The 21,443-nt window shown below is 47.9% G+C and overlaps 1 protein-coding gene across 1 annotated transcript in view; it reads right to left on the reverse strand.

The window, feature by feature from the left end:
• LOC134968766 (BTB/POZ domain-containing protein KCTD19-like) overlaps positions 1-21,443 on the reverse strand; it is a 33,588-nt gene that overhangs the window by 10,133 nt on the left and 2,012 nt on the right. The window contains exons 4-12 of the mRNA XM_063944255.1: positions 13,919-14,053; positions 12,835-13,048; positions 11,906-12,066; positions 11,089-11,192; positions 10,138-10,280; positions 7,562-7,645; positions 7,364-7,418; positions 4,385-4,646; positions 1-177 (exon numbers count right to left, since the gene is read on the reverse strand). Of these exons, the coding sequence (XP_063800325.1) occupies positions 1-177; positions 4,385-4,646; positions 7,364-7,418; positions 7,562-7,645; positions 10,138-10,280; positions 11,089-11,192; positions 11,906-12,066; positions 12,835-13,048; positions 13,919-14,053 (1,335 nt within the window). The remainder of the gene's footprint in view (positions 178-4,384; positions 4,647-7,363; positions 7,419-7,561; positions 7,646-10,137; positions 10,281-11,088; positions 11,193-11,905; positions 12,067-12,834; positions 13,049-13,918; positions 14,054-21,443) is intronic.

A 21,443-nucleotide genomic window follows, 5' to 3' on the forward strand; every position in this document is an offset into this window, starting at 1 on the left:
CATTTGGTGCAGCTGCACAATCAGCAGCCTCTGGGATATTATACTCTGTAGTATATAGAATGCTTTCTTGAAAGGAAGCTGCACTGCCATCATTGGCCACTAGGTGGTGATGATGGACCCAGAGAATAGCACCGAGATCATCTGGTCCTCCCCTTTCCATGGCTAGCCAGACATATCCTAAAGAGAACACACGTTAGAGATATTATTATTATTTATTTATTAATTAACGGTTTCTTATATAGCGCAGCAAATTCCGTTGCGCTTTACAATTGGACACAATGATACAACAAAACTGGGTAATAAACAAACAGTCATAGAGGTAGGAGGGCCCTGCTCGCAAGCTTACAATCTTATGTACACAGGAGCGGTCCTAGGTGCGGGCAGGCAGTGCCTGCGCCCGGGGCGCTGTGGCCTGGGGGCGCGGCCGCAGTCACCCCGCAGGCACCGCCGCCTACCCGCACCCCGCTCCCCGGCTGCAGCGGACGCCGTGGCCTGTGTGGGCGTCCGCTGCAGCCGGCTCCAGTGACAGACACTAGAGGTCAGGATTGACCTCTAGTGTCTGTGCGTCGCTGCTATGGGAGAGGCGTAATGACGTCTCTCCCATACAGAGGAGCTGGCGGCCAGACGGAGCGGCAGCAGCAGCCGGTCGGGAAGCAGGAACGGGGCAGTGGTAAGTATTGTTTTTTTATTTTTGTGTGTGTGTGTGTGTGTGTGTGTGTGTTAACATGGGGCACAGCAGCAGAGGCCACAACTATTGGCACAACAGGGGGCACAGCAGCAGAGGGCACAACAGGGGGCACAGCAGCAGAGGGCACAACTATCAGGGGCACAGCAATAGAGGGCACAACAGGGGGCACAGCAAGAGAGGGCACAACTATCAGGGGCACAGCAACAGAGGGCACAACAGGGGGCACAGCAGCAGAGGGCACAAGAGGGGGCACAGCAGCAGAGGGCACAACCATTGGGGGCACAGCAGCAGAGGGCACAACTATTGGGGACACAGCAGCAGAGGGCACAACTACTGGGGGCGAAGCAACTGGGGGCACAACTACTGGGGCAAATCTACTGGGCGCAAAGCATCGGGGCACAGCAACAGAGGGCACAACTACTGGGGCAAAGCAACAGAGGGCACAGCAGCAGAGGGCACAACAAGGGGCACAGCAGCAGAGGGCACAACTATTGGGGGTACAGCGACAGGGGACACAACTACTGGGGGCAAAGCAACAGGGGGCACAGCAACAGAGGGCACAGCTACAGGGGACAAATCAACTGGAGGGCGCAAATCTGGGGGCATAACTGTGGCCACGCCTCTCCCCTATGAAGCCACGCCCCTACTTTTTGAAACGCGCGGGGGGGGGGGGGGGGCGCCAGTGGAAACTTTCGCACTGGGCGCCACAAGGTGTAGAACCGGCCCTGTATGTACAGACAGAACAAATTTGTCTAAACAGTTTTTTCCGTTTTCCAGTGTGAGATCAAATTGATGATTCTCATTTGCATACCAACCAGCCAACTAGTGGTTGGAAAGGTACTGTAATACAAAAGGTGTAGGTCCAGCTTTACAATGATTTTGGCTGTTATGTGTGCTAAGTTCTGTGGGTGATCCTTGTATCTTTGGCTTTTGTCCTAACACACACACAATTTATCATACTGCACCTTCCACCACGTGGAATCTGAAACAAACCAGCTTCAACAACAGGACACAGTATGGGGAATTTCTCACAGGAGCAATATGTAAGTTCCCAGTAATCGGATTTACCCACCTGCTCACAAATGTAGAAAACACTGAGGGGACCAGAGCAGGGGATAAAGCACAGATGTAAAATCAATCGTTTGTGAGCAACTATAGAAAGCAGTTTCTTGGTTTTCTTTCCAGCGATCACCTAGGCCTGCCCCTCAGCAACGCCCCACAATGTTTCCCAGTGGCGGAACTAGCAAGCGGTGGGCCCAGGTGCGACAAAATGCTTTGGACCCCCCCACATCCCATCCAAGTCCACTCCCTCACCCCTGCAGAGGATCTGGTGAGGGGGACCTGCTCAGGGCCAGAGGGGGCACAGCAGCAGAGGGCACAACCATTGGGGGCACAGCAGCAGAGGGCACAACTATTGGGGACACAGCAGCAGAGGGCACAACTACTGGGGGCGAAGCAACTGGGGGCACAACTACTGGGGCAAATCTACTGGGGGCAAAGCAACGGGGCACAGCAACAGAGGGCACAACTACTGGGGCAAAGCAACAGAGGGCACAGCAGCAGAGGGCACAACAAGGGGCACAGCAGCAGGGGGCACAACTATTGGGGGTACAGCGACAGGGGACACACTACTGGGGGCAAAGCAACAGGGGGCACAGCAACAGAGGACAAATCAACTGGAGGGCGCAAATCTGGGGGCATAACTGTGGCCACGCCTCTCCCCTATGAAGCCACGCCCCTACTTTTTGAAACGCGCGGGGGGGGGGGGGGGCGCCAGTGGAAACTTTCGCACTGGGCGCCACAAGGTGTAGAACCGGCCCTGTATGTACAGACAGAACAAATTTGTCTAAACAGTTTTTTCCGTTTTCCAGTGTGAGATCAAATTGATGATTCTCATTTGCATACCAACCAGCCAACTAGTGGCTGGAAAGGTACTGTAATACAAAAGGTGTAGGTCCAGCTTTACAATGATTTTGGCTGTTGTGTGCTAAGTTCTGTGGGTGATCCTTGTATCTTTGGCTTTTGTCCTAACACACACACAATTTATCATACTGCACCTTCCACCACGTGGAATCTGAAAACTGATCTAGGATAACGGTTCTCAAACCAGCTTCAACAACAGGACACAGTATGGGGAATTTCTCACAGGAGCAATATGTAAGTTCCCAGTAATCGGATTTACCCACCTGCTCACAAATGTAGAAAACACTGAGGGGACCAGAGCAGGGGATAAAGCACAGATGTAAAATCAATCGTTTGTGAGCAACTATAGAAAGCAGTTTCTTGGTTTTCTTTCCAGCGATCACCTAGGCCTGCCCCTCAGCAACGCCCCACAATGTTTCCCAGTGGCGGAACTAGCGAGCGGTGGGCCCAGGTGCGACAAAATGCTTTGGACCCCCCCACATCCCATCCAAGTCCACCCCCTCACCCCTGCAGAGGATCTGGTGAGGGGGACCTGCTCAGGGCCAGAGAAATGGATACCTAGCAACAGTGCCGTAACTAGACATTTTAGCACTGTGTGCAAGAAACGGCATCGGAGCTCCACCCCTGCATGCAAAACAGGGGCAGTGCGCGCCGTAGGCGCGCGCAAAAATACATAGTGGCGTGGCTTCGTGGGGAAGGGGTTTAGCCACAAAATAATACCAATTCATAAAACGGTGCACAGTAGTCTCCATTCTTCAAATTACGCCGCACAGTAGCACCACTACACCAGGTAGAGACCCTTTTACACCTTACAGCGGACAGATTCCTCTTTTTACACATTACGGCAGACAGCGTCCCCTTTTTACACATTACGGCAGACAGCGTACACTTTTTACACATAACGGCAGACAGCGTTCCCTTTTTACACATAACGGCAGACAGCGTCCCCCTTTTTACACATTACGGCAGGCAGATTCCCACTTTTTACACATTGCGGCAAGAAAGAAAGAAAGAAGAATTATACTTACCCTCTCCGCTGGCTCAGGCTCCTCGGTGCAGCGTCTGACGATTCCCGGGCAGGAGAGAAGGAGGAGGAGGGAGGTGAAGGAGGGAGCCGCAGCAGCGCTGTGTTATTGGTGGAGGCGCTGCTGCCCCTCTGCTTCACTATAGACTGTTCTCGGAAGACAGCCTATAGTGAAGCAGAGGGGCAGCAGCAGCAGCGCCTCCACCAGTAACAAAGCGCTGCTGCGACTCCCTCCTTCACCTCCCTCCTCCTCCTTCCCCCGTCCGTGCCACTGCTCCTCTCCTCAATGGGCGGCTGTGCGCTGCGGGCAGCGGTTGCCTGCAGCGCACAGCGGCATGTAATGAGTCAGTTTGACTCATTACATGCTTGGGCCCCCGGACAGAGGCTGGCCCCAGTGCAACGCACTGCTTGCACTGCTGGTAGTTCCGCCTCTGCTGTTTCCAGCAATCACCTAGGACTGCTCCTCAGCAATGCCCCACACTGTTTCCAGCAATCACCTAGGATTGCTCCTCAGCAATGCCCCACGCTGTTTCCAGCAATCACCTAGGACTGCTCCTCAGCAACTCCCCACACTGTTTCCAGCAATCACCTAGGACTGCTCCTCAGCAACTCCCCACACTGTTTCCAGCAATCACCTAGGACTGCTCCTCAGCAATGCCCCACGCTGTTTCCAGCAATCACCTAGGCCTACCAATTATACAGTAAACATAACCGCAGCAGAGAGAATGGTGTCACTGTGGATTGCTCACCTTTAGGTAACGCTGTTCCATCATCATTTCTGGGACCTTTGCATGTTGTCGCTGTGGCCTTTTCTTCCTCGTGTGCAGAATTCAGGCATTGCTTGGGGTCCTTGTATACAGGAATAGCCTGCTGCATTGCCCCCTTATGTACTGGACTGTGCCGCTGCACAGAGTGCAGCTTCAGGGCGTCCCCACCACTTGGTCCGGGAGAAGAGACATGTATTCTGTGGCGTTGGTCACAGACAGAGCTCTTGGTGCTGGTTTGATGAAGCTGTTTGATAATAAATATTCTGTATAATATTGGTGAGACTGTTTATTCTGTGCCTCCATTTTCTACAGTTTGACCCTTTCTCAAAACTGTATTACAGTACTATGGGAAGAATCAGTCCATGTCAATAATTAATGTTGATATGATATGGGACATGCAGACCTCCTCTTTATCACATTGTGGTTAACCCCTTTGCAGTAACTGTCCAATATACAATGTCCTTTTTCCTCTCCGATTTGCTGGAATGCATCAATCTCCAAGAACTGTCAGTTCATGGCCTACATTCCACCATATGCCTTGTATTACATTCATAAAATAATTTGAGCAAACCAACCACTGAAGATGCTTATAACATAACTATCTGAGCAGTATTATATACACACACACACACACACACACACACACACACACACACACACACACACACACACACACACACACACACACACACACACACACACACACACACACACACACACACACACACAATCCAGGCCAGATGTATGGTTTGTGACCTCAGTCTGGAGCAACCTTATCTCACCTAGCTCAAAAATACTGGGCAAAATAAGATGTGTCACTAACGTTACAACATTTTACTGGCATGCACAGACACTACAGGGTTTATAAACATGACAAGCCACTAAAGCAGTCAATTGAAAACTTATGGTGTAACACGCAGTCAATAGGCAGTAAAGACTATAGACAACTCCTGAACCTCTCGCGTAAAACCTAATGACACAATAGCCAGTAAGGGGATACATGGTAGAAAGATGGTAGTGCCAAGGAACCACCATGGCATCTACCTCGATATTACCTAACAGGTGAAACTTAGAGTATGTATCTTCCTGGTAGGAGGAGTATAACTTAAGCTGCCTCCTGCAGTGAAGGTTGAGAAATGGCTGTCTACATTTATCTAGCCTTCCATGATAACAAAAAAAACAAGAATACCTGGGCGCTGACACTAAAGTCCTATGGGGTTTACCCGCACTGATTTAAGGCTGCAGCTTTACTATGAGGTCACTGTTAACCTCGCTAGAAAACAAATTGTATATACAGAAAATGAAGCGCTGTCCAAATTAGTGTAAATTTAAAAACACAAAACATTTATTAGACATACATTACACACTTATATATCACACGGCCGGTGTATCACTATTCATAATACAATTAAAACAGCTTAAAACTTCTCATAACCTCTCCGGAGTTAATATGCTTAGTTTAGTGCACTATAGGTTGGTTAGTAGCAAATGATCACACCTAGATCAATAGGCTGGAAATGATGCGCAGTTCTGACCCAATCGCACCGCTGCGAAAAACTGCTGCGTGCGATCAGGTCAGAATGACCCCCAATATCTGCTGCAAACTCAGCCCTTTAAGCTAGCCATACACTAGAGAATTTTCCAGCAATTCTGACAAACGGTGCAAAAGATCTTGCACCGTTTGCACCGTAGCGTGATAAAACGTTATCACTCTAGACTGGTAAGAATTAACAACAGCTGCAGGACAGTCTGACCGATCAAACATGAACGGAAGTGCAAATCAAAATATCACAGCCGCTTTCCGAGTGTGGGTAGATTATGTTTCATGTACATACGCTCTACGCCAGTGGTAGCCAACCCTGGTCCTCGAGAGCTACCAACAGTTCACGTTTTCCAGCTCACCTAGCAGAAGCACAGGTGCAGTCATTACTCACTGACATATTGTAAAAGAACCACAGATGGAGCTAATTACTTAACTTGTGATTCTGTCAGGAGACCTGGAAAACCGTACATTAACTGTTGGTAGCTCTTGAGGACCAGGGTTGGCTACCCCTGCTCTACGCTAAGCATTCAGAACAAATCTTTCATCTGCCGGACTGGCTGGAAATATCTCTAGTGGCACAATCCACCACTGCACAACCAATGAGGATCATTAGAACCATCACTTGTTATCCCCACATATGAATATTCATTCCTATAATTTCACTGTACAAGTATCCCCTTCCACATTGTCCATATTTGATGTTACTCTCTGAGATTATGGTTTAACATGAAGTGCCGCCTATCGGACACAGTAACTGCTGGGTCTCCCTGCTGACTGCTCCCTGTTCAGAGAGAGGGGATGTGCAGTGCTCAGATGTGGCCACAACAAACTTGTCAAACTTCATATCAGAAACCTGGGATGGTCTTTGGAAAATAACAAGAAATAACTAAGTGAGTAATTCAGACCTGATTGCTAGGCAGTGATTTGTGCACTGCTGCGATCAGATAGTCGCCGCCTACAGGGGGAGTGGATTATAGCTGTGCAGGTGTGCGATCGCATGTGTAGCAGAGATGTACAAACTGATTTTGTGCAGTCTCTGCGCAGCCCAGGACTTACTCAGCCGCTGCGATCACATCAGCCTGTCCGAGACTAGAATTTACATCAGGAACCCTCCCTGCAAACGCATGGACACGCCTGCGTTTTTCCCAGAAATCCCACAAATGCCCTCTTCCTGTCAATCTCCTTGCGATCTCCCGTGCGGAAATTTCGAACCATCCTGTCGCTGACTGGCGATCCCGGTTGCTGCGGTCCATCGTGCCTGCGTATTGCGGTGCCTATGCATGCGCAGTTCAGATCTGATCGCCTGCTGTGTTTTCGCACACCAGCGATCAGGTCTGAATTAGCCCCTATGTTTTATATATTACAGTACGTGCAACATGGTGCTTTACACACAGACAGCTATCATACACAGGAATCACCTTAGGCTTGGGGTCTTCTGAACACCCGGTGGGCACGCGCTTTTCTAGCCATAATCTGCAGAAGAAACACTGCCTCTATCACATATACAGCCAGGTTTGTATAGGGATTACACTCCTGCCATTGCAATTGTGTGTCATTGCTCAATAGCTGGGAACGGATGTATGTACACTATACTAGCGTCATGTCCCTAATATCACCTGTATGCCCGGGACTCCTGCAGCGCTTCCTCCAGAGACGGGATATTAAACTCATTCACTTCCTGACAGAGGAGTCTCCATTCTCTGCAATACAGCAACAGCTGAGAACATCAATCATTTAGCAGCTTTTTTCTCACAAATTTCAGTAAGTAGAGATCTAGGGGCATACATACGGAAGTGTTTCATTTCCGTGAACTGGGGCAATCTTGTGATTAATCCTGTATATTTAAATCAACGAATATTTAAAAAGGCAAAACCAACTTGGTTTTACCTTTTCAAATTATTATCACTTTAAATCTACAGGCTTAATCGTCAAGATTTATTAATTAACATTTACTCTGTTGCACTTGACAGAAATAAAACAAGACTGGGCAATAACAGACAGAGAGAGAGGTAAGAGGGCCCTGCTCACAGCAATAACAGACAGAGAGGTAAGGGGGCCCTGCACACAGCAATAACAGACAGAGAGGTAAGGGGGCCCTGCACACAGCAATAACAGACAGGTAAGGGGGCCCTGCTCACAGCAATAACAGACAGACAGAGAGGTAAGAGGGCTGTGCTAACAGCAATAACAGACACAGAGAGGTAAGAGGGCCTGCTCACAGCAATAACAGACAGACAGAGAGGTAAGAGGGCTGTGCTCACAGCAATAAGACAGAGAGGTAAGAGGGCCCTGCTCACAGCAATAACAGACAGAGAGGTAAGAGGGCCCTGCTCACAGCAATAACAGACACAGAGAGGTAAGAGGGACGTGCTCACAGCAATAACAGACAGAGAAAGAGAGGTAATAGGGCCGTGCTCACAGCAATAACAGACAGAAAGGTAAGAGGGCCCTGATCACAGCAATAACAGACAGAGAGGTAAGGGGGCCCTGCTCACAGCAATAACAGACAGAGAGGTAAGGGGCCCTGCTCACAGCAATAACAGACAGAGAGGTAAGAGGGCCATGCTCACAGCAATAACAGACAGAGAGGTAAGGGAGCCCTGCTCACAGCAATAACAGACAGGTAAGGGGGCCCTGCTCACAGCAATAACAGACACAGAGAGGTAAGGGGGCCCTGCTCACAGCAATAACAGACAGAGAGGTAAGAGGGCCATGCTCACAGCAATAACAGAGAGGTAAGGGGGCCCTGCTCGCAGCAATAACAGACAGGTAAGGAGGCCCTGCTCACAGCAATAACAAACAGACAGAGAGGTAAGAGGGCCATGCTCACAGCAATAACAGACACAGAGAGGTAAGAGGGCCGTGCTCACAGCAATAACAGACAGAGACAGAGAGGTAAGGGGGCCCTGCTCACAGCAATAACAGACACAGAGAGGTAAGAGGGCCGTGCTCACAGCAATAACAGACACAGAGAGGTAAGAGGGCCCTGCTCACAGCAATAACAGACACAGAGAGGTAAGAGGGCCCTGCTCACAGCAATAACAGACAGAGAGGTAATAGGGCCCTGCTCACAGCAATAACAGACACAGAGAGGTAAGAGGGCCGTGCTCACAGCAATAACAGACAGAGACAGAGAGGTAAGGGGGCCCTGCTCACAGCAATAACAGACACAGAGAGGTAAGAGGGCCGTGCTCACAGCAATAACAGACACAGAGAGGTAAGAGGGCCCTGCTCACAGCAATAACAGACACAGAGAGGTAAGAGGGCCGTGCTCACAGCAATAACAGACACAGAGAGGTAAGAGGGCCCTGCTCACAGCAATAACAGACACAGAGAGGTAAGAGGGCCCTGCTCACAGCAATAACAGACAGAGAGGTAATAGGGCCCTGCTCACAGCAATAACAAACAGAGACAGAGAGGTAAGAGGGCCCTGGTCACAGCAGTAACAGACAGAGAGGTAAGAGGGCCCTGGTCACAGCAGTAACAGAGAGGTAAGAGGGCCCTGGTCACAGGCTTACACTGTATAGAGATAGTGACAGATCACAGAAATAGAACCCTGTAACATACAGCCCTTCGCGTTTGCAGTCATTTTAGTAAACCAACGCTTCAATTTAACGGACTTCTGCACTCTGTGAGACTTGGATCAAATCCAATGGCCCTGCCTCATGTTATAGCATACTATGAGTCATGTGATGTGCCAGTTCCGTGTGCCAGGCACTGACACTGTTACCTAGCAGTGCCAACTGCCAAGTGGCTCTGTTTGATGGAAAAAATGACTGGTGCCAGCGTTCTGCATAGTAAATGGAAGCAGCTGCAACCTAGCCAGCATTTTCTACTCCAGCATCATTCGCCTTTTACTCATCCTTTATACACAGACTGCATTTGCTTTGTAAGGTGAAACCATTCCATACATTTTGAGTTTTGATCATCATAATTCAGATTAACATTATAACGAACAAGCAGTTTAGAACCAGGCTTACGACAGGTCTGCCCAATCCCGCTGTACTAACCTTGAGGCGGGTTCTTCTCTCCGCTGTCAGTAGGAGCCATATCTTCCTGGCAGTCATTCTACATACTGTATATTATATTTACACTTCACTCATACACAGTCACGCCCCAGAGTTGTAACTCGCGCAATTGTTTATCGAGCGTAGCAATAGGGTGCACAGCAAGCGGAAGCCAAGGTACTCACGTGAATGCAGAGGGCAAGAGGAGGCTGCCAAGTCTCAGGAAGTTGAGGATGTGCCGGAACATCTGTCCATCTCCATTCACCAATAAGGCAAATCCAAAAGAGATCCAGCGTGTCTTCCTGGGGTTATCCAGCAGCTCAGGATACTGAACAGAAAAGAGCTGGATTCATCATTATTCATTACACAGCTACAGTACAAGTTATTAAACGGTGACATTACCAAACCTGCTCCTGATATGAACCCTCTATACCAGTTTAACCACTGTGTACATAGGCAAATGCAGGGGGGGGGGGGGGGGGTCCGGTTGCCTGGAAACCCCCCTCCTTTTGGCAAGTGGATCAAATGGTGACAATAGCAATGGTATATAATACAACTACTAGAGCTGCCGCAGTGTATGGGACATGACCAGTGGCAGCCACTTCTTCTACCAAGTTTGCTGTGTGTGTGTGTGTATCCTCAATCAGTGCACTAGACCAGAGAGTAGCTACCAGGAAGAAGAGGCAGGAGCCTTACAATGATGTGGGAGAATGTGTGCTTAGAAAGTGCCATACTCTGCATCTGTGGTGTTAAATTTTAATACTGTATGCGGTGTATAAAAAGACCAATGTTTACATTTATGTCCATGGTCATTACTGGGTTCTTCTACTGCTCCCCCAGACTCCTGCACTTGGTCCAGTGTTCTACAGAGTGGGATATTAGGGGCTGCATTAGGAAACTCCCCTCTAGAAACCCTGCGTTTGCCACTGGTGTTTGTGCTTCTTACTAACTTTAGGTTCTACCCATATTTAGTTATGGAAAGACTAGTCTTGAACATTTTATAAGAAAACATCTGACAATTTAAGTGCTAGAGAGCTTCACAACAGTAAAAGTCTGGGAGGACTGTAAGATGTACTACATTGACAAGAGCATTCTGGAACCAGCCACTACAGAACTGGGTCTCTATCTTACTATACCTTAAGCAGAGTTTTCAAGTGCGTGGCATACCAGTGGGTGCCAACATAGACCCTGACGATCTGCTGCGAACGGAACTCTTGTACATTAGGTGTCCAGTTATTACCTAGGTATAGATTAATATAACATGCATAAAACCAAATTAACTCTAGAACAGACAATTGCTAGACATAGCGTCTCCATGTAACCTGGGCGATTACTACACAAACACATGACTAGCACTTAATTCCATAGAAGCTGCCTCCCATATACTTCTGGTAGCTGATGATGTCACCACTGCTCAGATGATGTCAGACTGGAAGGTAAGTAGACATCTAGGATACGTGGTCACCAGACCTCTTAATAAGGTTAGATAATATGATTTTCTGATTACTCAGTAGCTATCGTACACAGATATAGGGCAGTATTCAATTAGTGTCGGATCCTCTCCGACGGACAGAATCCGATACTTCAGTATTCAATTTGCGGGCGTTTGACAGGTTTAGCCCATTTTTCGACAATGCCGATCCGACTTTTTTTAAAGTCGAAATGGCATTGTCGAAAACGGGCCAAAAACCTGTTGAAAATGCCCGCAGATTTGACAAAATACGTAAATCCGCAGCTAATCCGCCGATCCATGTATTTTCCGACTAGTCGGAAAAACGGCAACGGACTTGAATAGGTCGAATCCAGATTCGTCCTTAAAAAGTTGGAAAATTAAGTTTTTCCAACTTGTTGGGTTAATTGAATAGACCGCATAGTGATCAGTATGAAGTTAGAGCAGTTCCTTTTGCAAATAAAGTACTTTAGTAAAATGATATTGTAATCCATTGCACTTACACACTCTTCCAAGGCCAACACCTGTCCTGCACTTTAGGTAAGATCTCACCGCTTCTCTCATTGGCTGGTATATAATATCACCTTTGTCCAGGTACGTACATAAACCATAAATCTCCAAAGGGCTGCAGGTCAGCGGAAGTCTGCAGGTTCCCAACCAATTCCTGCCATTATTTGCAGAAGCAGTATGAGTATGATGCAGTAATAAATCAGACATCTATATAATAATAATTAAACGTAGAGTGAAAAGGTATTTATCAAAATATAAAAGAGTAACATTACATTAAATCCTTTTCTCTGATTCCATGGGGGGGGCACTGGAACACTGGGGTATAGCAAGTGGTGTGGGAAGCTTGGCACTCAGTCTCCTCCCCCGCTATGCCCCCAACTTGCCGCATAGTTTGCTCTAAGTACCTGATGGAGCTGGGTACTCCCTATGGGGCTGCATTAGGCAGCCTATTATATGTAAGGAATTAGATTTTTTTCTATTTTTCACTGTTTAACATCTTGCGGCAAAGTGATGCCCTGGATCAGACTACAGAGATGCTGTACCGGCGTCTCAAACTACCAAGAGTCTGTCCCACAGCGTGAGATGTCTCCGGGGGGACCCGGTCACTACCATCACAGGTAAGTGCCCAGGATGCCCATGCCTCCAGTACAGAAGTGAAGTAAAAGGAGAGGAGAGAAGGCCTAGCTGAATAACAGAACTGAACAGAAGGAGCGGGGGAGGGGATCCAGTGTACCCCATTAGGTGAACAACAGCCGCAATTATTTCTCTTTTTCATCCTGATTTCTGGACGAGAAGGCTGACACCTGCACATGGATATTAAAGGACCTTTAAATTACTTATTTGATTTACACAAACACTTTCCAATCTCATAACTGACAGTCATCACCAGCTACTGCATAGACTAGGGGTATCTAGAACATACTTGACATGCTGGAAGAGGGTCCCGGTGCCAGTGATATACAGCTTACTGCCAGTTACACTGCTCTCTATGCTCAGCTGTCCTAGTGCGGAGTCTGGGTACTTGGCTAGCAGCTCCAGGGCCATCGTGTACAGAGGCTTTTCTAGCTTATCGCCAGTCACACAGTTACTGGAGGATGAGCTCACCGGTATGCCTGTTTTTCTGTAGCTGTGATTTCCTAGAAGCAATAGATCAACAATTAAGAAGGTTCCAATCTCTGCCGTACTCTACGGCTGCGATTTAATGGCTAATTCCTTTCATATAGAAAGGTGGGCAGCGGTCGTGGTCCTAGCGCCAATAGCCATGAGCCCAGGTCCATTGTGTAAACGGTAGTGAGCTAGCAGGAAGAGGAAGCAGGGACAGAATAGGGCTTGGCTTTGGACCTATATAATCATGGACTCCAATAACGTACAAGAAAAAAAGTGAGCAATTAATGTTTGATAAAACTGGCTTCTACCCCACACCTCTACAATACTCCTGGCTTGGTTGCTAAATCTTTATTTTCTGACACAAATCTCACAGTGCATCTCTTAGCTCTGAATAGTAAAGATGGCTGGCACTTGATATCCCGGCTGTAAGGATCCTGGCGCTCAGCATACCTGCTCCGGGATCCTGACGGCCAGGATACCGACAACTATTTTCACCTGGAGGGAGAATAAATAGCGTTGCGCCACCGTGCCCGCAAGTTGCTCTTTTGCACTCGCCCCGCTGCCGGCATTCCGGATCCCGGCGCCGGTATGCTGGTCGCCGGGATCCTGACAGTCGGGCAAGCGTAGTAGACCAGTCAATACTACACCCCAGCATTTGCATTACCAAAATAAGTTTTCAGACTGTTACGACTTGTAACTTTATAATGTAAGCTATATTGTATGTGTCTAAAAGTTTTGTTCATTGGCTACATTTGCAAAAGAGCTTACTATGGGCCTGGCAATTGTGTGTTACAACCCTGGAATGCAGCATTGATGTGGGGGATATAACATTCTTTAATTCTGCCATATGCAGCGGCACAGGAGTCTGAACAACACTCAGGGATGGTGTCTGCACATACCTAAGGATTTCTTTTTTTCACTTCGGAGTGCCTGTAGGACGCCTGGAATTCCCAGCGATTTAATTTCTGCTTCCAAATCCTCAAACTTTGAGAAATTCTCCGGCAACAAAAACTTCCCAGTAAGAAGAAAGTTTCCTGAAGGAAATCAGAATCACAAGGCAGTAACACAATCATGCTATACACACACACACACACACACACACACACACACACTGTAAATGTGATAAATGAAATGAACAAAGATACAGCCACTGTATGCTATAAATTGTACCTCCCCCACACTCTGTAAGTCATCCATACACACACACACACACACACACACACACACACACACACACACACACACACACACACACACACACACACACACACACACTAAAAACATCCCTCCCCCACATGCTATAAAATAAGAGTTATGGTAAAACTTACCTTTGTTAACTCTTTTTCTATGTGATCTATAGGCTCCACAGAGTAGACATTGGGGATGTCCCGAAGCAGTTATTTAAGGGAGAGGACGCTCCTGAGCAGAGAGAAGAATTTGGCGTCAAAGTGAAGTATCCTGAGAGGTAAATGTATCAAAGGCATAGAACCTAAGAAAGGTGTGGACAGAAGACCACGTGGCCGCCTTGCACAGCTGTTCAGCAACTTGCCACTGCGGACTGCCCACGAAGGACCCACAGAGCGAGTAGAATGGGCAGAGACTGTATCCGGCACAGAGAGGTCAGCCTGCTTGTAAGCCTGTGAGATAGTCATGTGAACCCATCTGGCAAGAGTCTGTTAGCTGGCCAGCCCCTCTTGTGGAACCCATATAGGACAAAGAAGGAATCCGTTTTCCTGATGGAGCTGGTATGATCCACGTAAATCAGAAGAGCACGGGCCACATCCAAGGAGGCCTTCCCCACAGAGAAGTCAGGGGACTGGAAGGCCAGAACCACGATTTCTTTAAGGTGGAAACTGGGCACCACCTTGGGGAGGTAGCAAGTCCGGGTCCGAAGGACAGCTCTGGGCGTTTGAAAGATCAGAAAGGGGAAACGACAGGGAGTGCCCCTAGATCTGACACCCAATGGGCAGATGCAATAGCCAGAAGAAAAACTGTTTTCGTCATCAGCCATTTGAGGTCCACTGTATTTACTGAGAACCACCGACAAATCCCACAGAGCCATTGGAGGGACAAAGGGAGGTTAAATACGAAGTACACCGTGAAAGGTGTGAATATCAGGCAGTGGAGTGATTCTTCGCTTGAACCAGACAGAGAGCAGAGACGTGCACTTTCAGAGATGCCAGGCGGAGTCCGAGATCCAATCTAGCTTTGAGAAATGCCAGGACCCTGAAAACCCGAAAAACCAGAGGGTCATATCGTCTTGCAGCACAGCACTGGGAGTAAGCGTGCCAAACATGGTAGAAGATACGGGCTGAGGCAGGCTTCCGTGCCCTGAGCCTGTTTGAATCACAAAGTGAGAGAAACCTTTGGACCTTAGTTTAGTAGGGATGACTGAAGAGCCACACCGTCAAAGACAGGTATGCTAGGTCTGGGTGCAGACAGGGAACCTGAGACAACAGGTCTGGTCGCAGAGGACGTGGATAGGGAGCATCTATGGAGAGACTCTGGAGATCTGTGAACCAATGGTGCCTGTGTTAGGCTGGCACTAACAACAGCAGATGACGTCTTCCTACGTCAACTTGGGAAGAACTCTGGGAAGGAGGGATACCTCAGGAAAGAGGTACGCCAGATTGAAGATACACTTCACTACCAGATTGTCCACGAAGGCGGCTTCAGGGTCTCTGGTCCTGGATCAGTACACAGGACCTTTGTGGTTGTGTTGTGATGCCATGAGGTCCACTTCCAGTAGGTCCCATTTGTCCACCAGGAGCTGGAAGACTTCTGGGTGTAGTGCCCACTCTCTGGCGTGTATGTCATGATGGCTGAGGAAGTCCGCTTCCCAGTTGAGGATCCATGGGATGAACACCGCCGAGATGGCCAGGAGATGACGTTCGGCCCATCTGAGAATTTGTGCCACTTCCTGCATTGCCAACAAACTATGAATACCTCCCTGATGATTGAGGTACGCTACCTCAGTGGCGTTGTCAGACTGAACTTGGACAGGCTTGCCCTGGAGAATGTCCCGTGACAGAGTAAGAGGTCTGTAAACTGCTCAAAGCTCCAGTACGTTGATTGGCAAGCAATTCCCAGTGGGAGTTCAACGGCTCTGAAAGGAGTGCGCCCCACCCGCGGGGAGAGGGTGTGTGTGTGTGTGACATCCGTGGTAATCCAGAATCCAGAAAGGGCGACCCTTGTCCAAGTGGGACGTCTGTAGCCACCAGGATAGGGACAGGTGAACTTCCGGAGAGAGGACCATTGTCTAGGACCTGATTAGATGATGTTGTCCAGTCCACCTGGAGACGATCAGGTGTTGAAGGGGCCTGGAGTGGAATTGGGCGTACTCCACCATGTCAAAAGTGGAGACCATGAATCCCAGAACCTGCATTGCTGGATAGACACTCAGCGACCGTGAAGTAATTTGCGTACTCGCGTTTGCAGTGTGGACATTTTGTCTGCTGGCAGAAAAATCCTCTCTACCTGAGAATCCAGGAGAGCTCCCAGAAGCAACATCCTTTGAGAAGTAGTCAGGGAGGACTTTTTCCAATTGGAGCCAGCCGTGTGTCTGTAGGAAGGCATTGGTCAGCTGAAGGACCTCTGGTGAAGGACCTACGGAGAAAGTGCCAGAATCAGCAGGTCATCTAGGTATGGAAGTATTTTGACTCCCCGATGACGAACCTGAGCTGCCATAACAGCCATGATTTTGGTAAAGACCCGAGGAGCTGTGGAGAGAGCAAAAGGCAGGGCCCGAAATTGGAAAGGTTGCTGTAGGACAGAAAACCGGAGATATCGTTGACGAGAGGGCGGCGCTATAGGCACATGCAGGTAAGCGTCCTGAATGTCCAGAGACACCATAAAGTCCCCAGGCTCCATTGCTAGGACAATGGAGCGGAGGGTTTCCATACGAAACCTGGGCACTCGGATAAACTTGTTCAGGGACTTGAGATTGAGGATAGCTCGAAGAGATCCATTGGGCTTCTGAACCAAGAAAAGGGTAGAGTAAAAACCCATCCCTTGCTGTGTTGAAGGACAAGGGATTACATGAGTGCAGCAAAGAGAGAATGGCCTTTTGGAGGGCCAGGGCTTTGCTCGGGTCTTATAGAGGGCGTGTACAAAAGAACTGCTGGGGGTGTCTCATGAATAAAAACGTACTCGTGAGAGACCACAGTTGGAGGCATGCCCCATCAGGCCAAGGGTTTATCTTCTAGACTTGGTGGCTGGACATCTGGTAGCCCAAGCCTGTTTCGCTTGGCGTTTTGAGGCCTTCGACTGGGCTAGGAAAGGACTGTCCTTTAGCTTTGCCTTAGGGGAAAAATGACCAAAAGGAAGATGTCTGAGGCTTCAGGGTAGATGCTGAGGGCAGGAAAGCAGTTTTAGAGGTTGCCAGAGTAGCCACTATTTTGTCCAACTCTGCGCCAAACAGGATCTCTCCAGTATAAGGCAGTGATTCAACGGCATTCTTGGAGTCCATGTCAGCTTTCCAAGAGTGTAGCCAGATAATTCGGCAGGCTACCACTGAAGTAGCAGATGCCTTGGAAGTTACCAGTATCCAAGCCGCTTCACCTAAGTGGGACGTTGCTTACCTAATATGCGATATGTGGGACAGCTGTTCCCTAGTAACACCAGTAGGAAGGATTTCCTCTAGAGCAGGGATGGGGAACCTTTGGCCCTCCAGCTGTTGTTGAACTATATATCCCAGCATGCCCTGCAACAGTTTTAGCATGGCCAAATAGAAAAACTGTAGCAAAGCATGCTGGTATGTGTAGTTCAACAACAGCTGGAGGGTCAAAGGTTCCCCATCCCTGCTCTAGAGCATGGGTTTTCAACCTGTGGCCCTCCAGCTGCTGTGGAACTACACATCCCAGCATGCCCTGCCTCAGTTTTAGCATACCTTAATAACAAAAGTGTGGCAGGGCATGCTGGGATGTGTAGTTTCACAGTAGCTGGAGGGCCACAGGTTGAAGACCCATGCTCTAGAGCCTCTGTCCAGCTCTCAATGGCCTTAGCCACCCAGGCAGCGGCCATAGCCGGTCGAGTAATACTGTAGCTCCTGTCAGAGAATAGACAGATTTAAGACCAGCTTCAATCTTCCTATCGACAGTCTCCTGCAGGGAATATGCTGTCAGGATAAGCAAAGTAGAGCTTTGAACCAGGCGCACCACACGGGAGCCCACTGTAGGGGGAACCTCCCACTTAGCACAGTCACCAGATGGGAGAGGGTAAAAGGGTAAAAAGAAGCCAGGCATTTTGGTATCTGGAACTTCTTACCAGGGCTACTCCATGCTTCACGCATGAGGTCAGTAAGCTGACCTTTACAACCTTCTGGCGTTTGAATAGCTGGGTTTTTGGTTTGGAACTGGCTTCTCCTCTATTTGTAGAATGGATTTGACTGCCCTCACTAGTGCAGGTATATCCAATGTAGAATGACGCGCCTCCTCACCGAAGGGGGACTCACGAAGGGGGACATCTGCTTCCCCAGATGACACTTCAGAATCTGAAAGCTGTGTAGACTTTATGAATGGCAAAGTAATGGGGTGGTCCTGAACAGGGACTGGAGGGGCCGGCTGGTTAGGTGGAATATAGCAAGATGCACACAGGCCATCCTGTACAGTATCCTGAGGGGATAATCCCAATGAACAGGACCTGCATGAGACCAGCATAGGAGCAGCAGCCTCCATGTTACCCTTTCGCTTAGTCAGACATAGCAGCAGTAACAGTACAGCAAACCATAATACAATAATGAGTATGTAGCAAGTATAGCAATGTGACAGCCTTCACAAATACATGAAAATGTGATGTACAAACCCCATAACAAGTCCCAGAGCGAACCACACAAAACACATCCAAATGCAAAATTACAGGCGCTAGATCCAAGGAAATTTTGTATAAATGTTCATCCAAAAACAGAAACCACCAGGGGCTCAAGCTCAGACTAGACCAGCACACTGTTGTAGAGTAATCGTGAACACTTTTAATGCATCTTCAGCAAAAATGAGAATACAAAAAGGCAGGCATAGCAGCACAGGCAAACAGACGAACAATACTTATCACCCGAACAGCCGTTTCGATAGCCTTCCTCAGGGGATGGGGCAGATGTATTAAGCCTGAAGAAGTGATAAAGCAGTGATAAGTGCAAGGTGATAATGCACCAGCCAATCAGCTCTAATATGTAAATCGACGTTTTAGGAGCTGATTGGCTGGTGCGTTACCACCTTGCACTTATCACGGCTATATCACTTCTCCAGGCTTAATACATCTGCCCCATATGTGAAAATGTATGTGATAGAGTAGGACTTGCAGTGAAATGGGGTCCCTTGATGTGGGCTGCAAGCTTAACTGCATTGTACAATTCATGTGCTAAAACCCCATTATTTATCCAGTTATGTATTAAAGTATTAAGGTGAATGAAATTACTAAGGAGAGATTGGGGTCCCTGGTGTACATTTATATACACACACATACAGATCAGAATTGCTGACTTTGGAAGGACAGAGACGGACACAGATGAATTTCTGGGTGCTCTTGATTTGGGACTTATCAGAATTCCGCCCTTGGAGTCGTGATGAAACGTACACTTTCGTTTACAGCTTAGGAGGCTGGAGCAGAATCAAAATGTATTCTAGAATTCCAACAGATGCCTTTTCTATGGTTGCTGTCAGGCAACAGACAGTAGAGAGTATTCACTCATTGCAGAGACTAGTAAAGTCCATATTGGCTCTCAGACATAAACACGTTTGAAGATAATGTTGAACTTCAAGTTTTCTTGGTTCCACGCAAATGCTTATTAAAATGGAATATGCCACACGATCACATTACCAATGAGCTCAACAGATGGTCTACAAAAGAGCACCAGTCACTCCTCTGGTGGCCCAGGGTAGCGTGTGCTCTCCAGGGGAGTAAAAGCTCCCCATAAATACTCTAACTCACAGCAGCTTTATATCTCTCTAGTCAGAACACGGCCTCTCGTATAAGGGAAGCCTATAGAAAATTCGGTTAGAACTAGACCATGGCAGTGGCAGACATTAAGCACCAGGGAGACACCTACAGCTCCCTTGTGATAAGAGAAACCACATAATGCACTGGGCGGAACATTCCAGCAATCTTCTCTAGAAATGGGAAGCAGTCATTCCCTACACCCTGGAGAACATTCCCTACTTCAGATAATCGGAAAGTGGAGGCACCCAGATGTCAGCCATTATGGATTCTCAATAGTACCACAAGGTAGACTGTTATTGATCGAATAAAATGGATGCCATGAAATTTCTTTGTAAATTACAACTTGTTTAACTGTTCCCTCAAGTAGCAATGTTCCAATCACTATCAAAAAAAAAAAAAGTACAAAGAGCGGATGCTCAGGTGATCCTTGTTGCAAGATTGCCCAAGAAGACCTTGATACACCGATGTCCTCAAAACGGCTGCAAGCTCGACCTGGCCTTTACCTCTAGGCGGGACCGATTAGACCAATCACTGAGATTTATCACAGCTGACTAATTGCGTGGCTGCTGAATCCATGATTCTTGATCCAATGGACTTTCTGGTAGCATAGTGGAGACCCTGCTGTAGGCTAGAGAGCTGGTGTCTGGTAAGGATGTACTATAAGAGTTTGTAAGATGAAAGATTTTTGTACTACCATTTATGCTTTTACTGGTCGCCCACCCTTATAGTCTGGTTCTTCCTTCAATGCTGTAAATTGTCTGTTGTGGGAGGATAAAGTCTTCCTTCTCTCTCCATAACTGCTTAGACCTCTATTCCCAGTGGTTCCAGTGTCCCTCAATGGATTATGAGAAAAATATTAAATACAAACACAAAAATCATTTATTTCTCCCTTATACTAGGTACACACTAGACGACTTGCAATTGATGTGATATCGTCAATGATTTCCCTTGAACTTCTGGACAAACGATATAGTGCATACACACTGTGCAAAAGATATCGTCAGTGGCCACATCCAGGAGTATGTATTGTTGACGACATCCTCAGATTGAACTGCATGTAGGGAAGAACTGAAGATGCGACGGGCGACACTGCGGGAGTGCGTATAGTGCGTATACACTTTACGATTTGAACGACACGTCGTTCCTATGCGTCGGCATCGCCCATATCGTTCAAAAAACTGTCTTGTGTGCAGGGGCTTTAAATCTACATCCAACCTCTTCTCGCCACTGGGTAGAAGTGAGCAATCTTCCCCAATTTCCCTTTGTTAGACAATACCTCCTAAATCTATATGGGTTCAAGGTAGAGATGAGCGGATTCGGTTTTACTCGGTTTTACTCGGTTCTCAAAACCGACCCTTATTGGCTATCCAAAACACGTGACATCCGTGAGCCAATTAGATGCCGTTTTGAGAACCGAGTAAAACCGAGTAAAACCGAACCCGCTCATCTCTAGTTCAAGGACATTCAAGCTACTCAGTCTTTAATACACAG

This window comes from Pseudophryne corroboree, chromosome 11 (assembly GCF_028390025.1).
Source record: "Pseudophryne corroboree isolate aPseCor3 chromosome 11, aPseCor3.hap2, whole genome shotgun sequence".
NCBI lineage: Eukaryota > Metazoa > Chordata > Amphibia > Anura > Myobatrachidae > Pseudophryne > Pseudophryne corroboree.